This window comes from Monodelphis domestica, chromosome 3 (genome assembly GCF_027887165.1).
Source record: "Monodelphis domestica isolate mMonDom1 chromosome 3, mMonDom1.pri, whole genome shotgun sequence".
In the NCBI taxonomy this organism is placed as follows: domain Eukaryota; kingdom Metazoa; phylum Chordata; class Mammalia; order Didelphimorphia; family Didelphidae; genus Monodelphis; species Monodelphis domestica.
In genome coordinates this window covers 123,822,055-123,845,297 of record NC_077229.1, presented here as the reverse complement: position 1 = coordinate 123,845,297, position 23,243 = coordinate 123,822,055, and the positions used below count along the sequence as shown (strand labels likewise).

Here is a 23,243-nt window from a genome sequence, read left to right as displayed (position 1 = left end):
GAATTCCTGTCATTTTCTTTGTTGGTGGGAAAGGTCTGTTTCATTCTCTCTCAAAGGCTATGCAGAATGAAGGATGACAAATGAAAACCAGAAGTGGGAAAAGATCTAAGGAATGAGGACGATTTCATTCGCTAACAAGGAGCTATTTGAAATGATTCCTGGCAATCCTATCTTCTATCTCCTCCCCCTCTCCATGGTTGCTCTTGTCACCTTGTTGGCAAGACCCAGAATCAAGAGATGAGGGAATCTCCTTTCCTGGGCATTTAAGCCCAAACTGTAAAATTATAGCCCTGTAACTTTCCCTTTAAGAACTGTCAGGCCAAAAAGGGGGAGTTAAGGAGGAGGGGACAGAAAGAGAGGGAGGGAAAAAGAGAGAGAGAGAGAGAAAGAAGGCAGGAAAAGTTTCTTCAGAGGAAAATGCGGGGCTTGTCCTTCACCCTGACGTCAGATCTGTCTTTAATAAAAACCCCCAAAGGGCCAGGGGGAAAAGGCATATCTGGCTATGTGTATCCGCCAGTCCAAGACTGGTCCCAACTTCCCCAAGAGGTGTTTCTCTTCGGAGCTGGGCTCAGAGTCTGGGTTCAATCAATGTATCTAATTCTGGCTTTCAGGGATGAGGTGGCTTCTGCCCTGGTTTATAGCGGCAGCAGCGGTGGTGACGGCGGCGGCAGGGAGCAACCTCTCCAAGGTGAGTGGGAGGCTGGGAGCAGGAGGGGAGGCAGTCAAAGCTAGAGGGAGCCTCGGATTCCAGGCTCTGAGCCGCCAAGTTCAACTGCAGGGGTGATGTGAGGGACGAGCTAGGAAGAGGTAGAGGAGAGGCCACCAGGGGTGAGGTGTGAAGAAAGATGGAGAGGGGCTGGGGCAGGTTGGAGGTGGAAACAAAACAAAAGGATCTGGACTGGAATCCCACCTCTAATGATTTCCAGCTACTATATTATAAATCATTTTATTTCTCTTTGCTTCCACTGTAAATAGGAGGATGGGGAAAAAAAAGAAATAAAGTCATTGTTTGAAGAAAAATACTTTGGGCACCTTTGAATTCAGTAGAAATGTTAGGGAGAAGTGAAAAAAGGAAGAAAAGGGGAAAGGGTATTTGAGGGGGAAGGAAATCAAGTTGCTTAAATGTTCTGAGCCTCAGTGTCCCCATTTGTAAAACAAAAATGCCTCTACATTGCACTAGAAGGAATTTGGTGTAATGAAAATCAGACTTCCCTGGGAATCAGAAGACCTGAATTTGGTACTTAAGAGATATGGGGGCCAAGTTGTTTAAATGTTCTAAGCCTCAGTTTCCTCAAACACCAACTAGTTTGCACTAGAAGAAACTTGGTGTAATGAAAATAAGACTGCTGTGGGAGTCGGAAGACCTGTATTCAAGTTTGGCTCTGATGCTAATTAGTTGTGTGACCTTGGACAAGTTCAATAAACTTGAAGTCTCAGTTTCCTCAATTGTAGGAACATTTCCAGGAATGTGTTTTGTAAATTTTAAAGTGCTATAGAAAATTTGAGCCCAAACTATTACCCATCTCTCAGAGGAAAATACTTTTGAAAATGCTAAAAAATGTGAATTATGATTATCATGGTCCAGGTTGAAGAGAGACTAAAATATGGAAAGGGATATAGGAGAAGAGATGGGAAGTAAGTCTAAAGTAGGAATAATAATATACTCACCACCTACCTCACTGGGCAATCGCAACCTAGGAATCTGATGAAATACTGCCTTGTTGTGTGAACTTGTATGCCAGATCCTTCCTTCATGGCAACATAGGTCTACAGCTGGATAGGACATTCACTAAATGCCATCTAGTCCAACCCTCTCATTTGACATATGAGAAAACAGGCTCAGGAGTTAAGGGACTTAGCTAAGATCACATAGGTAATAGGCATCAGAGGTAGGCTTTGAACCAAGGTCTTCTGATTCCAGAGTTCTTCCCACTTTACCTTTCTTAGCCTTGAACTTATTTTCTTCAACAGTAAACATGATTTCTCCTAGTCGTAATAGCTCCCATTCCAGGCATGATGGATGGCAATGAGGCTGGAAGCCAGGGACATGGGACAGCAATGCAAAAATAAAATGCAAACTTTTCCATTCAGCCTTTTTGCATTTAGAGGGTCTTCTCTAATTTAGTTAGGAAAGCTTCCTAAGGAAAAGGCACTGAGGATACATGGTAGAACAGAAAAGCTTAAGGGAAATCCTACTGGGAAAACATCCAAAGTCAAATACTAAAGGATACATTAAGATAAGGTGGATACACGTGGCAGGGGTTCATCAGTCACTTTACAGCAAAGGGAAGTCCTGGATAGGAAGGCAGTGAAATGGGAAAAGTCAGCAACAGACAGCCTGTGGTTCTGCCCATCTCTCCTTGGCAGGGAAAAGAGCCTGAATGAGCAAGGAGGCTTAAAGATACAATATCAAATGGAAATGAAAGGAGGAATAGGAGAAACAAAAGGAGAGGGAGAGGGAAGGAGGGAGGAGGGGAGGATAGAAGAACAAGGGAGAAAAGAAGGGGAAGAACCTTGGGCAAGGAGGGGAAGGGAGGGACCCATCACAAGATTAAGAGATAAAGACAAGAGAAAGACAGGCAAACAGAGACAAAACACAGAGAGAAAAAAGGGAGAGGGAAGAAAGAAAGAAAGAGAGAGAGAGAGAGAGAGAGAGCGAGAGAGAGAGAGAGAGAGAGAGAGAGAGAGAGAGAGAAAGAAAGAAAGAAAGAAAGAAAGAAAGAAAGAAAGAAAGAAAGAAAGAAAGAAAGAAAGAAAGAAAGAAAGAAAGAAAGAAAGAAAGAAAGAAAGAAAGAAAGAAAGAAAGAAAGAAAGAAAGAAAGAAAGAAAGAAAGAAAGAAAGAAAGAAAGAAGGAAGGAAGGAAGGAAGGAAGGAAAGAAAGAAGGAAGGAAAGAAGGAAGGAAAGAAAGAAAGAGAGAGAGGAAGGAAGGAAGGAAGGAAGGAAGGAAGGAAGGAAGGAAGGAAGGAAGGAAGGAAGGAAGGAAGGAAGGAAGGAAGGAAGGAAGGAAGAGAGACAGAGAAAGAAAGAAGAGAAAAAGAAAAGAAGGATCTGGGTGAACTCTCATTTTACAGATAGAAGAACTTAGGCTCAGCATAGTAAAGTGACCTGACCAGTTCACACAACTTGTGAGCCACAGGGAATCCCAGCCCAATTTCTCAGACTGCATATCCAAAGCACTTTTTCTCACATCACACTAGAATGAAGGTCTTTCCCTGGGGTCCCAGCTGAACTGGAGCTAAAGAAGGCAGTTTGAGACAGCTGAAAGGAAGTCTGTCTTTATATTTCACAGCTTGGGACTAAGTTTTCATTGACTCACGTAGGCTGCCAGCAAGAGGTCAATGTTGGGGGAGAAGAAGGGTGAATTAGGTGTGAGAAGAAGGGGAAAGGAGCAGGAATACCATCTCCCTTCAAGGAAAAAGAACAGGGTAGGCTCCAGGCTGCTGAGAGTCTCCCTGTCTTCTTTAAAAAAAAAAAAAGTAAAAAGGAATCTATTAAACTCCAGCAAAATCTAGAGAGAAGATCAAGGATCTGTTAGGACAGCACTGTGAGATGCTATGCTTAGAGTAAAGGATGGGAAGCATGCTGGACAGGGAAAGTCTGCACCCTTCCTCTTGCTGAGTCCCTCACTACCCTCTTCCTGGAAAGATGGAAGCATAGACCTCTGATTTCGTTTTATCCTCCCAACAATTCAGCAAAGTAGGCCGGACAGATTTTTTTCTCCATTATATAAATGAAGAATCTGACCTCAGAGAGATGAAGTCCTCAAGGACACCCCTAGGCTTTCCGACTCAAAGGTCTACGGAGCTCTACTTCTCCCACTGTTTGTATCTTGTATCTTTAAGGCTCTCCACTGGAGTGTGCACAGCATACAGCCCTTTGCCACAATTGGGCTGTGGAGGAGAGTTCCCCACTTGGGGTGAGAAGACTTGAGAGCAACTTATCCTGTCTAAAGATTGTTTGTACATAGTTCTTTGCATATTGATTCCCCCATTAGTCTGAGTTCCTTGAGAGTGGAGACTTTTCCCCCCTTTCTTTATATCCTCCAGTGCTTGGCCCAATGCCTAGCACATAGTAGGAGCTTAATAAATATTTGACAACTGACTGTGTTCAAGCTTATCAACTGTGAGACCTTTGGCAATACTATTATTATTATTAATGTTTATATAGTGCCTATTATGTGCCAGAGATATCCTCCTCATTTTACAAATGAGGATGCTAAGGCCAGAGATGTGACTTGTCTAAGATCATACAGGTAACTGAATTCACAGCTGAGATTTAAACCCAGGTCTTCTGACTCCAAATCAAGCATTCTTTTTCTGTCACATTTGTTATTTAGTTTTCAGTTATGTCTACTCTTCATGATTTCCTTTGGGGTTTTCTTGGCCCAGATATTGGAATGGTTTTCCATTTCCTACTCCAGCTCCTTTTACAGATCAGGTAATTGAAGCCAACAGGATGAAGTGACTTATTCAGGGTCACATAGCTAGTAAGTGTTTGATGGTGGATTTGAACTCAGGACATGATTCTTCCTGGCTCCAAACAAGGCAGTCTATCTATTGTGCCAGCTAACCACTAAATTGCCTCTAAGATGATTTGTAAATTCCCTTCCACAGCTGCTATTCTGTGACTTTGATGATAAAGCAATGGCAGCGATTCTAAAAGTTCCCCAAAATATTCATTTTATTGCTCTAGGGTCACATCATGAAACCTAACTGTGCCAGAAGCTGAAGTGGAACCAGACCAAAGGGTGCATGCCCTAGGTGCTTCCTTCCCTTGTCTCTGCCCCTTCTCCCCTTAGCTCTTCCCTTGATAGAACACCTGCCCTAGAGTCCCCCTTAGAAAGGGCCCCTTTCTCCAATGTTGGCATAACTGTTTTCTTGTTCACACTGTCCCCTGCATACCTCCACTCCACCCCCAAACCTAAAGAAATTCGCCTCGTGCACTTTCCAGGTTCTTTATTATTCTGTGATTTTTCCCTTGGAGGGATAACCAAGATAAGAGGGCAAGGGAGGAAGTGTCTGTTCTTCTTTGTATACGTCATGGGTAGAAGGGGAGAAAGTGTCTGTTCCACCATGTATACATATACATGTATACATGCATGAATGTGTCCACACACATGTTTTAGAAATCATTGTCTCTGGCTCACTCATGGGCCAATATGGATTCTGGTATGTAGTGAAACATCTGATATTTTATTCTTTGATGGATTTTCAATAACAATAGCAATAGCTGCTTATTCAATACTAATAATAGTTTGGGGGAAGGTTTATAGGTAGCACAATAGATAGCACTCCAAGCCTGGAGTCAGGAGGACCTGGTTTCAAATTGACTTCACAAACTTCCTCACTGTGTGACCTTGAGCAAGTCACTTAGCCTTAGCTGCTCTTCTGTCTTAGAATTGTGCCTAAGATAGAAGGTAAGAGTTTACAATAATAATGATGATGATGATAGCTTTTATTCTTTGAGAGATGTATAAATAAGAGGAATAATAACAGCTTCTTTTTAGTCCTGGATGTATTATAGTACTAATAATAGGTTGTTGTTTTTTTTAATTCCTTGATGGATGTATGCATCTAGGTGGTAGAGTGGATGGATGCACTGTGCCTCGAGTCCGAAAGACCTGATTTTAAATCTAGCTCAGACACTTATTGCATAACTCTAGACAAGCCATTTAATTCTTTTTGCCTCAGTTTCCTCATCTATAAAATGAGCTGGAAAAGGAAATGGCCAACCACTGCAGTATCTTTGCCAAGAAAACTCCAAATGAGGTCATGAAAAGTCACACACAACTGAAACAGCTGAACGGCTATCTTCAAAGATAGGTTAAGGACTTCCATGATCTCCATGGGGGAAGTGACTGTCTTTTACCTCACTGTATCCCCAGTACTTAAGACACAGTGCCATGTATTTAGTGGGCACTTAACAAATGTTTATTGATTTATTGATTGGTGTAATGAGTTTCACATCAATGAAATCATAGGACTTTGAAGTATTATTATACTAAAGGGTGATTCTTCACAACACAAAGTAATTGACTTTAGAAAGTGTTGCATTTGTAGCCAGCTGGGTGGCTCAGTGAATAGAGAGCCAGGCCTGGACATGGGAGGTCCTGGGTTCAAATTTGAACTCATAGCCTTCCTAGCCATGTGACCCTAGGCAACCCATTTAACATTATCTACCTACCGTTTAACCCTCTTCTGCCTTGATTGATTAATAAGACAGAAGGTAAGTGGGGGGGGAGGGGTTGAAGTATTGGTTTTTGGAGTCAGAGGACCTTGAATCAAATCCTTGGTGACTTTGGGCAAATTATTTAACCTCTGTGAGCCTTAGTTTACACATCTGTCCAGGTAAGAAATTGAACTAGATCACCTTTAAGGTCCTTCCAAGTCAGTGTCTACAATGCTTTCATTCCCCAGTGGATTTGAATTAGTATTCATTTTAGATAATTTGATTGGCAAACATATGTTTCCTAAATTGAAGGGATGCTTCTATTATAAAACTTGAACAAATAAATTCAAGTTAATGAGCAAATTCCAAGCACCTACTATGCACTAGGCTTGAATATACTAGGCAGAATTGATTGTTGGTTAATTTAGGAGACACCTGGCTTCCAAAGTCAGGGACTTCCTGGAGATGCCCACCCCATGGACAAAGAAGAGTCACGAAATCTTGGAGATGGAAAATATCTCTGAACTTTTCTGGTCATTGATTCATCTAAATATCAAAGTATAACAGGGCCAGAGAGGAGATGGGACTTGCTTAAAGTGTTGCAATGAAGTAGTGGCAAAAGAACTAAAACTTTGTCTTAGGATCCTGAATGTGAGATGAAGGGATCCAAACTCTTTCTACCTTGTCCCTTCATAGTTCTTTCGTAAAGTTCCCTAGTTTATTACCTTTCAGATCTCACAGGGGTGTTGTGAGGAAATTGTTTTATTGGTTGTAAGTTAAAATGAGAGTGTCTTGCTGTCTACTTGAATACCTCTGAAATGATGGGGAACTCACTGCCTCAAAGCCAGTCCATTCCATTGCTAAGTGCTTCTAAAGTATTTGAAAGGTGTTTTTTTTTTTAACTTCTAAGGACATATAGGTGATAGATGATCTCTTAGATCTCTTTTAGATGCAAAGTTCTATGAATTTGTTATTCTATTATTGAATATTAGGGAAAGTTTGAAATGTCTGGAACTAAATTCTTAATCTTTGAAATTAATTTGAGTTAAAGATTCTGGAGGCAGAGTCCTGAGTTAGAGAGGTCATAGAAAACATTTGACATTTGGGATGTTTTGCTTTTATTAATGGTTACTTTAACAATTTCAGTACAGTAAGATATTGTTTTATGCAATCAACATTTTCCTAGACCCTTTGGGTAAGCTGAAAATTATACATAATAGTGAACCCCATTATTTAATATTTCTTATACAAACATGCCTAGGCACTTTATGACTTTTCTTAGGCTCATCAGATCTACCAACATCACCATTCTTGTACTCCAGGGTCATTATTAATAATTAAATAGTATTAATGAAAAAAGAGAAGCACCGCTCTGACTCAGACACAACTTGTTACGAGCCAGAACTCGGGACAAAGACTAATGTGGGAACTAATGTTGGATGCAAAACAATGTAATGACACACTAATACTTCTCTCTCAGAGTGAGAATGAGCAGAATTGGGAGAACTGCTGTGAGACTTGGGAAAATAGTGTGTATTTAGAGCATAATTAATTTTTTTTATTTTACATGTTTTTCTGCCATTTCCAATCACATATACCTGAATTCATGTGTGTTGAGTTTGTGTAAAAAGAGATCCTACAATAAATAGAGAGATAGAGAGATAGATGAATGAATAAATAGATAATTGGATGGATAAACAAATAAACAAATGACTAGAGAGACAGACAGACAGATGAAAAATCTTCTGCTATATGGAACTTAGAGCTATCTTTAGGGTATAGTGGCTCTGAGCAATCATCCCACATATCAGAGTTAGGGGAATCTCTGAAATGTTATAGGGACTGGATAATGGAATTGCCCAGTGACTGGGATAGGTATCCAATGAGATGAAGAGAAGGAAGAAAGACTATCAATGGTAACAGGAAAGAGGGATCAGAGGTAGGGAGAAGAAGTAGCTACCTAAGTGACACAGTTGATAGAGTACTGGATTTGGAGTGGAAGATGTGAGTTCAAATCCAAGCTCAGACATTTATTAGTAGTAACCCTGGGAAATTCACTAAACCTTTGTCTTCCTCAGTTTCCTTGTCTATAAAAGGAGGCTAATGATAGCACCTACCTCCCACCATTTCTGTGAGGCTCAAATGAAATAAAATTTGTAAAGTGTTTTACAGACTTTAAAGTGCTATATAAATGTTAATTTTTAGTATCTAAAAATCACTGAATTTTAAAATATTTAAATTGGAAGTGACCTTAGAATGTAGACTTTATTTTGCTAAAGTATGTGATATAAATTATTAGTTATAAGGGACATTTGAATAGAGAATATAATATTGAATGCCAGCACTAGTAGGGACCTTGGAGAATATCTAGATTAGTTTTACAAGAGAAATAACAAAGCCCAAAGATAGAAAGAACATTTCATAGTTGGGAAGTATAAGAACGCAGGACTAGAGCTCATCTTTAGACTGCTGATCCAATATTCTTTCTGAGTTTCCTCTCTACATCTTCTTGAGACAAATGAGACAAATTTTTCATAAAATTCCACTCCCCATCCAACCTTTTCACATCATCAGGACTGAATCAGACCATTCACCAAAAATAACACTTTTATCTCCACCCTTCCTTCCATGTATAACCCTGAGGTTGTCTTCTTGCCTTCTGGAGTATCTCTTTCCCTTCTCGTAAGTCAACTCAATATTATTCTGAAGACATTTACTAAATTACTCCCTACATGCAAGGAATGGTGCTTGACCTGAGAATACAAAGATAGATCTGACACAAACTTGCTCTCAAAGACCTTACAATGTAATTGGAAGGAAGATGTGTGAGCACAAATCACTATGGTATAAGCAATGATGTCTCTGGGAAATTGTTACAATAAAACACCCAGTGTACACCTCTAGGAGAGATTTAAGAAATTAAAGATCAGTTTTAGTTGAAGTGCAATTTCCCTAAAAGATTTGATTTTATAGATTGGGGGGAAACCTGAAGTATGTCTTAGGTTATATTTATTGTTGAGTTGTTTCAACTATGCCCAATTCTTGGTGACCCTATTTAGGGTTTTCTAATCAAAGATACTAGAGTGGTTTTGTCATTTCCTTCTCCAATTCATTTTACTGATGAGGAAACTGAGGCAAACAGGGTTGGGTGATTTGACCAGGATCCCATACTTAGCAAATGTCTGAGACTGCATGTGAACTCAAGAAGATGAGTCTTCCTGATTCCAAGCCCAGGACTCTATCCTCTTCCTCACCTAGCTCCTCAGAGGCTACATTGTGGGAGTTGGGGTGCAGTATCCCTATGATTTGGAAAAATGTATGTAAAATTTTTTTGTTCCTCCTTTTGTACCAGAGAAGAAATTTGAATTTTTTTCTTTTTCTTTTTGGTATATTTACAGTAAAAGAAATTTACAAAATATATTGATATTATACAATCATATATATATATACATATATATATACACACACACATATATATAATGCACTTCTGAGTTACACAACTTTTTCTGTGTTGTCTGTTGACCTTAGCATGTTGTCTTCAGCTTCCACAAAACTTCCAAAAAGTTCCTATTTAATTTCTCATGCCAGCCCACGCTACGGCGAAACCACGATGGAGAAAGTCACACTGCACTGCATTTGGCAAAGCTGCTCCTCTAATTCCATTCTTTTGATCTCAAATCGAAGGTCCCTCCCTAAAGCTCTCTACAAAATCAAAGATACTCCAAAGCCTAGGATTAAAAACAGGACCCTAGCATGAATTATGGCCCATTCTCCTCTCATCAAAGCCTCAGTATTATGGTGTATTATCCACCTAAGAAGCAGGTTGGCCAGTATCTCTACAGGGGGAAAAAAAAAAAACTGGGCCCATAGGTCCTGTCCATTTTTTCATTCACAGATGCTAAGATCAGTGAATCAGTTTTTCTAATAAAAAGAGAAGGGGGGAAAATAACAAGAAGACCAGACCATTCTTTCAGGGATTTTTTCATTTATTCAACACCTAGTAGGTGCAGACTACCATGCTAGACATGGAGGGAGCTTCAAGGTTGGAAAGGACATGTTCAAGACATTTACATGCAACCATGAGAATTTTACAGAGGCCACAGAGGACTCTAAATGGCAGCATTTTAGAAACTTAAGGGTCTTCATCTCACAGGTGAGACCAGGGGGCCCTTGGAGGTTAAGGAATTTGTTTCAGATCACAGGAAGGAAAACCAGGAATAGTGAGCTCAACTCCTGTTTCAGGGTTCTGACCACTATTATAAAGCTGTCAGATAAGAAGTAGTCAAAGCTATCCCTGGCAAGGTGACAGACCAGAAGCGGCATTGGATTCATTGTCCAGTGTCCTGCAGTTTGCTTCCTGCTCAGCTATTGGTTTGCATTAAAATTGGGATAACTGCCCTGCCTGTTCTGCCAGCCAGTATTCTAATCTGGGTTCTGTTACCAATAACAATAACAGCAGTAATAACCACAGCTAGTATTGATTAAGATATAAAGGTACATGTAAATAATATAGTTATAAATATAAGATATTTATATACTATATACATATATCATTCTAACATAATTTAATATTTATAATTATAATATGATTATACTTATATATTATATATACAATTATCATATAGAATCTATTTCTATTATAGAACTTATTTATACATAATATACACATATAATATATTTGTAAATTTAAAAATAAATAAGTTCTATATAAAGGTATAACATTTAAGGTATAAGTAAAGCACTTTAAATATGTTATTACATTTTATCCATAAATTTACTCTGAGGGAGGAGCCCCATTTTACAGAGAAGGAAGCTAAGGAACAGACAGGTTAGCAACTTGCCCAGGAGATACTGCTCATCTGTTCCCAAAGGAGAATTTGAATGCACTAAATCACAACATAGTTTTTCATTACTCAGGCAGCTACTTTCACAAGTCACTCCCTCTTTCTAGGCCTCAATTTCCTCATCTGAAAAATGGAAGAGTTGGAATACAAAGGTATTTAACCTTGTGTGTGTGTGTGTTTCATGGACCCTTTGCAAATCTGGTGAAGCCTACAGTTGACTGCTTTGGGTTAAATGCTAAAGCCAGGCACTGAAGCTTTTGAGACATAAATGCTCTCAAGGGACTCACAGTCTAATTGGGGAGACAACATATATTAATGTTCTTTGTTATTCTTCTCAGAGAAAAAAAGTTTTAAACTAATTGAATATGTCAACTTTTCAGATAGAGGTTAGTGAAAAGAATTATTTTTTCCCCATCCAAGTTCATGGACCCCTGAAATTCCACAAGCTAGGGCTCCTGGACTGGTATGTAAAGTTCTTTATGGAGCATTCTTTGTTCTATGGTTCCTTCCAATTCATGCAGTCTGCTCCGTATTCTAACATTTGTGTTCTAAGATTCCTTCTGACTCTTAAATTCTACTTCCTCGGTCCCTTCCAGCTCTAATGTCTATGACCTGCCTTTCTTTCCAGCCCTAACATTCATTCATTCCAACTCTCCTTCCCAGGGTCACTGGGAGGACCAAATGAGCTAATGTATGCGGAAAACACTTTAAAAGCAAAAGGAACCATATGGTTTAGAAAGAAAACACGGGCAATGCATTTCTTTATAGGAAAGATTCCCCCATGTCTCATCTTATAACCACACGAGATTACATTTTTGCGAGTTTAAGTAGTGGAAATTTGGTTTGGAGGGGGAGAAAATTCACATTCCATTATTTCAAACCTGGCCAATCCCTGAGCAGTCACAGGGCTGCAGATCCCTGGAAATAATACATCTGCTGGCGATGGCTTGGAATACAAAGAGGCCATCCCCCTCATGGTAAGGAAAAACCTGGACAAACTCTTACTTTTGGCAGCTTTTGTCTGCAAAGGGATGAAACTAAGTGCTTTGCAATAAGGCACTTAAAGGAGGAAATGATTCTCAAGATTCTAAGTGAAAGCGGCAACATCCTTTCTCCTTCTCAGTCCCCCAAGGCAGGACTGACCCCAGCCCCAGGCCTCCCTCCTCTGCATTCTCCTGGGTGCTTCTAGTTAAAAACCAGATTTAGGAAAGATGAATTAAACAAATGGCTGTAGGCTTGGTGGGCTGGGGCCATGGCTGTCCATTTCTCACCCCAATCCTGCCCCCTTGTGGCGAGCAGGTCACAAACGCAGAGAACTCAGAGAAGACGGGATTCCTTCTGAAATGAAGAAGTGTAAGGAGTGCAAGGCTAGAAAGGGTTTTAGAAGTCATCCCTAGTCCCACTTCCTTCATGTGACAGGTGGAGACTCTGAAGTCCCAAATGACAGAATTGAGATATGTACTCGGACAGGACTTCCAGACCCACACTGTCCCATCAGCCAGTGGTCATCCAATACAGCTATGGGAACTCACTAACTTGGGACATAGCTCATTGCTTTGGGACAAGCTTTTGTTAGGAAACTAGCCCTGCAATATCTGGTCAAGGAGATAGCTACAGAGTTAATATATTGACAGGAAAGGAAGGGAGGGAAGAAAGGAGGGAGGAAGGGAAGATGAAAAGAAGGGAGGAAGGAAGGAAAGGAAGGGAGGGAGGGAGGGAGGAAGGAAGGAAGCAAGAAAGCAAGGAAAGGAGGAAGGAAAGAAGGAAGAAAGGGAAGGAGGAAGGAAAGAAGGAAGAAAGGGAAGGAGGGAGGAGAAATAGAAGGAAGGGAGGAGGGGAGGGATGGAGTGAAGCATTTGGAAAGGATCTACTATGTGGCATGCACTGTGCTAATCACTTTGCAAATATTATCTCATTTAATCTTCATAACAACCCTGAAAGTTAGGTGCTATTATTTCCCCATTTTACAGTTGAGGAAACTGAGGCAGCAGTCTAATGACTTGCCATGGGTGGCACATATAGTAATTGTCTGAGGCCAGATTAGAATTTAGGTCTTCCTGACTCTCAATCCAGAGTTCTACCCCCCTGCTCCACCTTGCTGCCTCTGTGACTCAGAGTGACTAAAGAATATAGAATATCAAATCACAAAAGGACCTTCAAATTTAGGTAAGAATATAAATTTCTAAGGAAGGGAACTTAAAATATGGAATGTAAAATACAGAAGAAACCTTAGAGCATTTGAATTTAGAATCATCTAGTCTAGCTTCCTCCTTTGTACCTGTTTTCTTGTCCAGTTCTGATGCTCCCAAATTTTCCCCCTCCTTTCCATCACCAGGGAACAGGACACCTTCTCCTTCTGTTAGACCCCTTTCCATTTCTAACTATAGATCCTGCACCCCAGGGTGCAGCACACTGTTAAGCAGTGGCCAATTAAATCCACAAAGACACAAACCTAATTCCCACATGTCAGATAAAACTCCAACCTGCCTGGTGTGTGTCTCCAAGTCCCTCAGCTTGAGGCAGGAATGCCAAAGGTCAGTTCATCTTGAAGCAGCAGGCTTAAAGCCAGTCAGGTTTGGGAGAGAGTAATTTAATTGAATTCATTTTAACACACATACTTTAAGTTCCTACTATTTGCAGAGCTCTGTGATGGGAGCTGGAGGAGATAGAAAGACAAATAAGACACCGTCTCCATGGAGCTGCGATCTAACAGGGAAGTGCTACACACAAATAGCTATAATACAAAATAAAATTCAAAAGTCAGAAGGGACAGATGTCATGCTATGAGTGATCTGAAGAAGGAAGGATTTTTTTTTTTACTTACAGGGTTAGACATGTAATTTTTTTAGGTGTTTGTTTAATTAAATGTTTTATCGGGTGGGGGTGGTTCCAAAATATATAATAAAACTAAATAATGTTTTTTAATTGAAAGACATATTATACATAGTAAAAAAGGATCAGGGTACTGTAATAGATGATATTTGATGGTTACTAGATAACTAATGGATCAGGTAGTTAGTTATCTTCTTTTGCCTACCCTCCTCCCTCTATGCTTCCAGTTTTCCTCCCTCTTCAGAAGCCTTTCAGCCTCCCCTCCTCTCTTCTTCAGTCTCCCTCAAGTCACTTGGTGTGAGCTGTGAGGTTTTAATTAAATAGTTCTTAATCTTCTTTGTCAACCAAGGGGTTTATTTGGGGAAGACAGGACAAGGGTGGAGGATAAGGTAAGAGGGCTAGAGGTTTCCCTATTATCTACAGTGAATCTTAGGTTGGAGGATATTGAGAAAAATGGCAATTCAGTCACTAGCATGAAACAGAGCCAGTCAGAGAGAGATACATGGACTATCGTCCTTTTCTTCTGTCTTCAAGTCAGCCAGGTCACCTCCAACTTGATCATCCCAAGTCCCAGAAATAAACCCAGCTTCTTCCTTCACATCAGCCAGAAAGCTCCAAAAGCCTTCAAATCCAGTCAAACGGTTGGCTCTCTCCTCCAACCGTTTCCCAGTCACATTCCAAATGGAATCTTCATTTGACTGTCAGATGATCAATCTCCAGCTTCTTGTCTTGCTCCATTTTCTTGTAATTTCTCTCTTCTCCACAGTAGATTTCAAAGAGGAGTTCAATCAACAGGCATTTAAATGAGCACCTACCATGTGCCAGGCACTGTGCTAGGCACTGAATAATGAAAAGATAAAGGATGAAACAACATTTACTCTCAAGAATCTTTTGAACTGAGCCTTAAAGGATAGATAGGGCTCTGCTAGGCAGAGATTGGGAAGGGGAAGGAGTAAAACTTCAGAGGCTAGGCAAATTTCATGAACAAAGACATGGGCCCATCAAGGGAGGGATGAGATTTTAGTTTGGCACATGGAAGCAAGCAGTAACAGATAAGATTGCAAATCAGCATTTATTAAATGTCTCCATGATATGTGCTAGGCAGTATGTTAGGTGCTCCAGCATCTCCAGATATAAAGATGGGGAAAAAAAAAATAGACCAGTCCCTGACATCAAGAACTTTTTAAATTCTAGGCAAATGCAAAATAATGCCAGAGTATACAGGACCATGAATACTAAGCTAAAAATAAGGCACCTGGGGCAACTAAGTGTCTCAGTAGATAGAGTCAGGCCCAGAGATGAGAAGTCCCAAATTCAAATTTGACCTCAGACTCTTCTTAGCTGTGTGACCCTGGGCAAGTCAGTTAAGTCAGTTCCCCGGCCCTTACCATTCTTCTGCCATTGAACTAATACTTATGGAGTCTAAGATGGAAGGTAAGGGTTTTATTTTAAAATTTTTTTTAATAAAAATAAGATACCTTTTCCCTTTTCTGTGCCTTTTCTCTAACCTTTAAGGCTTTCCCCCCAGGGAATCATGGCCCATAATATCTCCTATTTATCCAGGGTCATACTTTATCTGTCCTCAAACACACATCTGAATTCAGTAAGAACAGCTAAAATCTCTGTTACTATCTTGTCATTTGAATTTCAGGTCCCTGAATGTCATTTTTCTGTTTCTAAACTTTCAAAGCTAAAGACCATTCTCTTTGATAGAAAAAAACAGATAGTCCTGTCTTCTATCATTCATTATTTTTTTAATCCTTTTTTAATCCTTGTTTAGTCCCCAGTATAGCTTATCAGGGCAGCTAGGTGGCATAGCAGGTAGAGTGCTAGGCCTGAAATCAGGAAGACTCTTCTTCCTGAGTTCAAATCCAGCCTCAGATACTTACTAGCTGTGTGACCCTGGGCAAGTCACTTCACCCTGTTTGCCTCAGTTTCTTTATCTATAAAATGAACTGGAGAAGGAAATGGCAAACCAAGACAATATCTTTACTAACAAAACCCCAAATAATGTCACAAAGAGTCAGACACAACTGAAATGACTGAACAAAGACAAAACCAGAAGATTGTTCAAATTCCCCGTCATTACCATATCATCATACATCTGTGGCAGCTTTTTGACATATTTCTGGAACTCATCACCCATTTCCTCCTCCTTCTGGTCAGACATCTGTCTGGTCAGACAGACTATGACTACCACATTGTTTCTATTTCCACTTCCACTAATGATGCTGATAATAAAAACAACAACACACCATACACAGTATATTTTTTTTGAAACTGATGATTCGCACCTAAATGACCTCCCAACCAGCGGATTTTCACCCAGCAGTAGGTGAGTACTACTCTGCTCTATCACCCCATTTCATATAAACTTTTGCCTTTCCAACATCCCTATTCTCCTGATAATTCCTTATGACATAGTTCTCAAAGGATATTCCAAAAATGTGAAGGAATGACTGGTCCTACCATCTAGCGAATCTTCAAATATAAGTCCTAGTTCATATTGTGTATATAAATTAATTTTTCAGTCATAGTAACTATGGAAAGTTGTCTACCAAATGGTAGAACAATTAAGATCTGTGTTAATGGGAATTGCTATCAATAGAGTGCCACTCTTTGAGGACCTGGGTTCAAGTCTGAACTCAGACACTTCCTAGCTATGTGACCCTGGTCAAGTCACTTAATGCCTAATTGTCCAGACCTTCCTGCTTTTGTCTCAGAATTGCTCCTAAGGCAGAAGGTAAAGAATTTAAAAAATAAATAAAAATAAATAAATAAAAAATAGAAGTTCCTCCAAAATACTCTATATTGAAATGAATGTCTAAAACCACAGCAATGCCAATACAGCAAAGAGAGGAAAGGATGTAGCTGACTGGACAGCATCACTGATAGCATTTGTATAATGTTTTTGCAAAGCACTTTACATTTGTTATCTCATTTGATCCTCATAACCACACTGGCAGGTAGGTACCACTGTTGTCCCCATTTTATAGATGAGAAAGCCAAGGCCAAAAGATTAAGTGAATTGCTCAGGGTTAAACAGCAAATAAGTGTCTATGGCTGGGCTGGAACTCTGGTATTCTGGACCAGAGGTTTGGCACTCTATCTACTATACCATGTTGCTGTTCCATAATTAAATAATTATTGCTATGTGCTAGACACTGCCCTTTACACTATTATCTCATTTGATTCTCACACCAACCCTGGGAGGTAGATGCCATTATTATCCCCATTTTCCAGATGAGGAAACTGAGGCAAACAGAAAGTAAATGACTTGCCCATGACTCCACAGTCAGAATAGCAGAGTCAAGTCTCAAACCCAGGTCAATTTGGAGAACAGATGGATCTTATAGTCTCTTTTTCCCAGGGTGTATAGTCAGGCCAAACTAGGGAGATAGTATCAAGAGATGACTGGGAAGCACCAGGCAGAAGTGCATAAAAGTCCCCTAAATTTAACATATATTATGTACCTTCTCTGTGTACGATCTGTGTTACAGGGGATCTGGTGGACGGTGACTAGATGAATGTAATTCAATAGACAAATCCAACAGAGATAGAAAGCCTCGTGAGATAGTGAGTGCTTCATCCCTGGAGAGATTCAAGAAAAGACTCAATGGCCATTTGTCAGGGCTGTCATTGAAGGGAGTCAGAGGTGGGAACAGATGACCTCTGATGCCCATTTCCTCTCTGAAAAATGCTATGATTCTATAATGCTAGGAACAGATAATGAGCAGATGAACAGCATGATAAAGACTGACCTGATCTAGACTTGAGTTAAGGAAACCCACTGTGCAAATATAGGATGGGAGAAGCATAGATCAATGTTAGTTCTTGGGGGAAATTAAAAAAAAAAAACTATCTTGTTTGAGTGGACGGCAAGTTCAGTGTGAGTCAACAGTGTGTCCAACAGTCACTCCCTCCCACCACCACCAAAAGTGAAAACAATAGCATGGCAGACTGTAGCCACCCCCTTTCCAACAAAAACAAAACACAAAAATAAACAACTGTAATCTGAAGCTCTGTTTAGGGCTATGTAGCATGCAGAGGAGGACAGGGTACAGTGCTGCTCTGCCTTCACCTTCAGCTGACCCTAAGTATGGAATATTTGAAGTTCTGTTTGGACATTTTAGTAAGACCGCCAACAAGCTGCTATACAGTGTTGGGTAACCACGCTTTGGGAAGATTGTTGTTCAGTCATTTTGTTGTCTCTGACTCTTTGTTCGTTTGTTTGTTTTAATTTTTTTATTAAAACCCTTACCTTCCATCTTGGAATCAATAAAAGTGTTATGGGGGAATCACAGGAATGCAAAATATCAGATTTTGATGCAAAACTTCTAATTTTTCCTACTTCTAATTTTTTCAGAACTATTTAAAAAATGGAATAGACTGGAGAGGGGGGCAGCTGGGTGGCTCAGTGGACCAGAGATGGGAGGTTCTGGGTTCAAATCTGACCTCAGATACTTCCTAGCTATGTGGCCCTGGGCAAGTCACTTAACCCCAGCTACCTAGCCCTTACCACTCTTCTGTCTTAAAATCAATGCACAGTATTAATTCCAAGATGGAAGGTAAGGGTTTAAAAAAAGAAAGAAATGGAATGGACTGCCTTGAAAAGTAGTAAGTTCCCCATCCCCTGGAGATTAAGTAAAGCCTTACTGGAAATATTGGAGAAGGGATGTTTGTTCAGGCAGAGGTTGGACTAGGTGGAGAGGTCACCTCCAATCTCGGGACTCTATTATTCTATTCAGGTTCATTTTCTCTCTGCTTGATACATTGTAATAGGCATACTGCCAGATCCACCCTATGAAAGTTCAAAAAAAGATTATCTTTTGTTCAACCATGACCATGGGGCACAGATAGGAACAAGGTCTTCCAAATCCTACACTCTGGTGGTTGTCTAGTTGGCAAAGAAGATGTGTCACTAATAACGTGTCACCAAAATCCACAGGCTGTCAGGATTGCAATGGACCTCAATGATCATCTAGTCCAACCCATAACTAAAACCGTATCCCCTCCATGACACCCACCCTTTTCCTGAAGCACCTCAAATGAGGGAGAGCCCATTATGTCCCAAGGTCCACTATTCCATTTGGAGGACTCACTCTATCATTAGGAAGTTTTTATTTACATGGAGCATGAATAAATCTAAACAAATTTAAGAAATCTAAACAGTTCTATCCACCTAACTGGCCCTAGGTGCCACCTAGCTACCCCATCCCCCCCCCAATTTAACCAATCCTCTTATGGCATGATCTTTAATCAATTTAGCATCCTTATTGCCCTCCAATGGATATTTACCATAATGATGGTAAAACTTAGCTTCTAGAAATGAACATGATACTCCAAATTTCTCCTGACCAGGGAGGACACATAACTCTCCTCTGCCTGGACATTGAGCCATTTACAATACAACCCATGATTGCATTCATTTTTTTGGTGGCTGATTTACACTGAACTTCTAGTCTACTAAAAGTCCATCTGTCAATAGATATTTATTGAGCATCTATTATGTACCAGTTATGGAAGGACATGGCAAACCATTTCAGTATCTCTGCCAAGAAAACATCAAATGGGATCATGAAGAGTAAGGCATGACCAAAATGACTGAACAACAATTATGTGCCAAGCACTGTGCTAAGCACTGGGGGTACAAAGAAAGACAAAGGAATCAGGGAGAGAGGGAGGGAGAGAGAAGGAGAGGAAGGAAGGAGGTAAGGGTAGGGAGAGAGAGATATCTAAATGCCAATATCCCAGAGGGGAGTGGAGGCAAGGATGTCATACTCTGAACTTTTATCAGGTGTTGACACCTCAATGTGAATGAAGGATCTCAGAGCAATTAACTAGTATCTTTGTTTTTAAGGAAAATGGAGGGGGAGCTGGACCACACTAGAAGTTTGTAAAAGGGGTCATTTTTCTCTTCTCAGATGCAAGTGACCAATCCCATCTCTTCATATCTCTTTGCTCAGAACTCTTCTTTGTATTTGTATCAGTGTTATTTGTGTATTCATTTCCCCCATCATACTGCTGTCTCAAATTCTTCATTTTACCAGTATAAAAAAAGTCTCAGTCAACTTTAAGCAACTAGTATTTTGGAAAGAACATTGATAGAGCAGCTAGGTGGCTCAATGGATAAGAATATCAGTCCTGGAGTTCAGAGGACCTGTATTCAAATTTGGCCTCAGATACGTCCTTGATGTGCAGCTCTGGACAAGTCACTTAACCCTGATTGCCTGACCTTTGCCACTCTTACTCTTAGAACTGATAACTAAGGCAGAAGGTTAGGGAGGGAGGAGAGGGGAAAGGGGAGGAGGGAGGAAGGGAGGGAGGGAGGGAGGGAGGGAAGATAGAAGAACAAAGGGGAAAGGAAGGAGGAAGAACCTTGAGCAAGGAGGGAGGGGCAGGGACACATCACCAGATTCAAATGAAAGAAGAGAAGACCTGAGCAAGAGAGCAGACACTCCAGATTAGAGATAAAAATAAAGAAGAAAGACAGAGACAGAAATAATAAAGAAAGAAAGAAAGAAAGAAAGAAAGAAAGAAAGAAAGAAAGAAAGAAAGAAAGAAAGAAAGAAAGAAAGAAAGAAAGAAAGAAAGAAAGAAAGAAAGAAAGAAAGAAAGAAAGAAAGAAAGAAAGAAAGAAAGAAAGAAAGAAAGAAAGAAAGAAAGAAAGAAAGAAAGAAAGAAAGAAAGAAAGAAAGAAAGAAAGAAAGAAAGAAAGAAAGAAAGAAAGAAAGAAAGAAAGAGAGAGAGAAAGAAAGAAAGAAAGAGAGAAAGAAAGAAAGAAAGAGAGAGAGAGAGAGAGAGAGAGAGAAAGAGAGAGAGAGAAAGAGAGAGAGGAAGGAAGGAAGGAAGGAAGGAAGGAAGGAAGGAAGGAAGGAAGGAAGGAAGGAAGGAAGGAAGGAAGGAAGGAAGGAAGGAAGGAAGGAAGGAAGGAAGGAAGGAAGGAAGGAAGGAAGGAAGGATTAAAAGGGTCCCCCAAGTGGCAAAGACAGAATTTAAAATTAGGTTTTCTTATTACAAATCCAATGCTATTTTCTACCAAGAAGTTATTAGTATTTCAACACAAGATGCACAAATTCAAAACCCATTTGAATGGGTTTGTGATGATGTTTTGTGTTCCCTCAGGTCCCCACACATCCCATTCCTTACACCTCTTATTCCTCCCCTGGGTTAGCAAGGCCTTGTAGGTCAGTAAAACAATAGAGGAGATTCTCTTAAAGGTAAGTGACCAGAGGTTCCCTTGAATTCTATGTCCATACAAACTCCCCTTTTCAGGAAGCATACTCAGGAAATATTGTTCAGAGGAGGGAACAGACCTAGAGGACATCCTTCCCTTGCTAAGCTCCAAGCCAGAACAGGCCCCTCCAATTCCCTGAAGTCACTGAGAAGGACTGTGGAGTTTCTGTCTGAAGGAACAGCTGTAGATTGCTTCATGACTCCATTAACCCAAAATCTGTGATCTGCAAAACCCCATTGATATCACTAGGTAGACACAACTGAAATGATTAAACAACAAATTTTAATTTCAGCTAGTAAAATGCCATCTACCTATCAATGAATTAGTTAGATGAAATTATCTTAACTATTTCTTCTTTCCACTCTAGGATTTTTGTGATCTCATACATGGTTCAGAGGAAAGAGCAGGGGATTTGTAGTCAGAGTTCTTGTGTTCAAATCTCAACTGTGCTTCTTACTACCTATGTGACCATGGACAAGTCAGTTTAACATCTCAAGACTTTAGGGACTTCCGTTATAAAATTTTGGGCCATGTCCAGAAGGTCCCTGCCAGCTCAAAATATATGACCCCTAGGATTCTTTATGTTAAGATTCCTGCAAGTACTTGAACCCTTGAACCCAATAGACTAGGGTAAAGTTGATGAACTAGGAACTGAATCGCCAAAGGTTGCCAGCATGGATGTTACTAAATGAGAGAGGAAATTCCCTTCCATCTGTAACATCCTACAGGACTATAATGAATGTCAGCTGTCTCTAAACTGAGGATAATAAGAGTATCTACCTCACAGTGTTGTGAAGATGGGGGACACAATGAACAAATAAATTTTAAAAAGCATTTATTAAGCACTTACTGTATGTGAAACACTGAGTATTGCGGATGTGAATAGAGAAATTGAGTCAATTCCTGTTCTTAGTATTCATAATGTAATTCAGGGGGACAGTACTTTTTTTTAATCAATTGCAAGGTAGATGGAAAGGCCCAAAGTCTAAAGAGTTCATCAATGACAAAACTGCAGAGTCCTTAGGTTACATAAGTAAGCCAGATAACAATGCCAAGGAAACACAGGTTATGAAGGCAGAGAAGATGGGAAAGCCCACTGGTCCTCCATCTCATCAAAGGAAATGGAACTGTTGACTCCTAACTCACCCAAGCCCTGTGAGCAGTCAAGCAGCCTGAGCAAAGGAAGAAGGCTAGAAGGGGGGATGCCAAATGAAGCAATGTATTTAGCAAACTTTAAAATAAGTGTTGATCTTGGTTGTTGCCCTCTAGGGAAAAAAAAAAGGTAGGGGAAGCCTTAACTTTAAAGTACTGATAAACAACTTATGGCAAATCCAGGACTCATTCCCCAACGCACTCCTTTGCCCAGTACATCTTGTATCAGGCTCATGGTTGCATGTATCCTGTATCCCAGTGTAATTTAAAGAGTTAATAGTTACACATTCAAGTTTGTAAAGTGTTTTCCTCAAAATCACTGCCCTATGAGGTAGATTGTCCAAATTCTCTTATCCCTATTTTGTAGATGAAGTGATTTGCCCATTTTTGCCCAACTAACAAATATCTGAAGTAGGATTGGAACTCAGGACTTGATCTCCAGATCTATTGCTCATTCTGCTTATACCAGGCTACCTCTAATTGGATGAGGAACTCTTCAAGGGCAAAGTCTCTGGCACTTTTCCTATTTAGATCATATTTATATCCATATCCCTAGCACCCAGCCCAGAACTTGCTCATAGCAGAAATCTAATAAATGAGTGGATTTAAGCAGACTAAAAGGAAAACTCTCCTGAAACAGTAGCTAAGGGTCTCGCTCCTTCCCATCCAAGTGTATGAGACCCTTCCATGTATTACTTGAGGATGGGCAGGAGTCCTGGGGCACAAGTAGATGGCAGCGCTCACCACTAGGTGGCACCAGCAGAGAAGGTCTTGTTCACTTAGAGCCTTGTGGGAAGTTTTTGGGGGCAGGTTGCAAAGTCCCTCTTTCTCTTGAGGATTTTTCGACTCTCTCTTTGGCATGGGGCCACCTCCTTCCTCAGGACCTCAATTTCCCATCTATGAAATGAGAGACTAAAGTATTTGGGGGATTTCTAGCTGGAAATCCTGTAATCTGCCCAGAATCTGAGAGAGGATGAACCAAGCTCCAGGGATGCTTCCCATGCCACA

At 40.3% G+C, this 23,243-nt stretch overlaps 1 protein-coding gene across 1 annotated transcript in view; it reads left to right on the top strand.

The window, feature by feature from the left end:
• The first annotated feature begins 417 nt into the window (after window positions 1-417).
• CCN4 (cellular communication network factor 4) overlaps window positions 418-23,243 on the top strand; it is a 44,789-nt gene continuing 21,963 nt past the window's right edge. Inside the window, exon 1 of the mRNA XM_007488362.3 lies at window positions 418-688. Within this exon, the coding sequence (XP_007488424.2) occupies window positions 614-688 (75 nt within the window). The 5' untranslated portion in view covers window positions 418-613. The remainder of the gene's footprint in view (window positions 689-23,243) is intronic.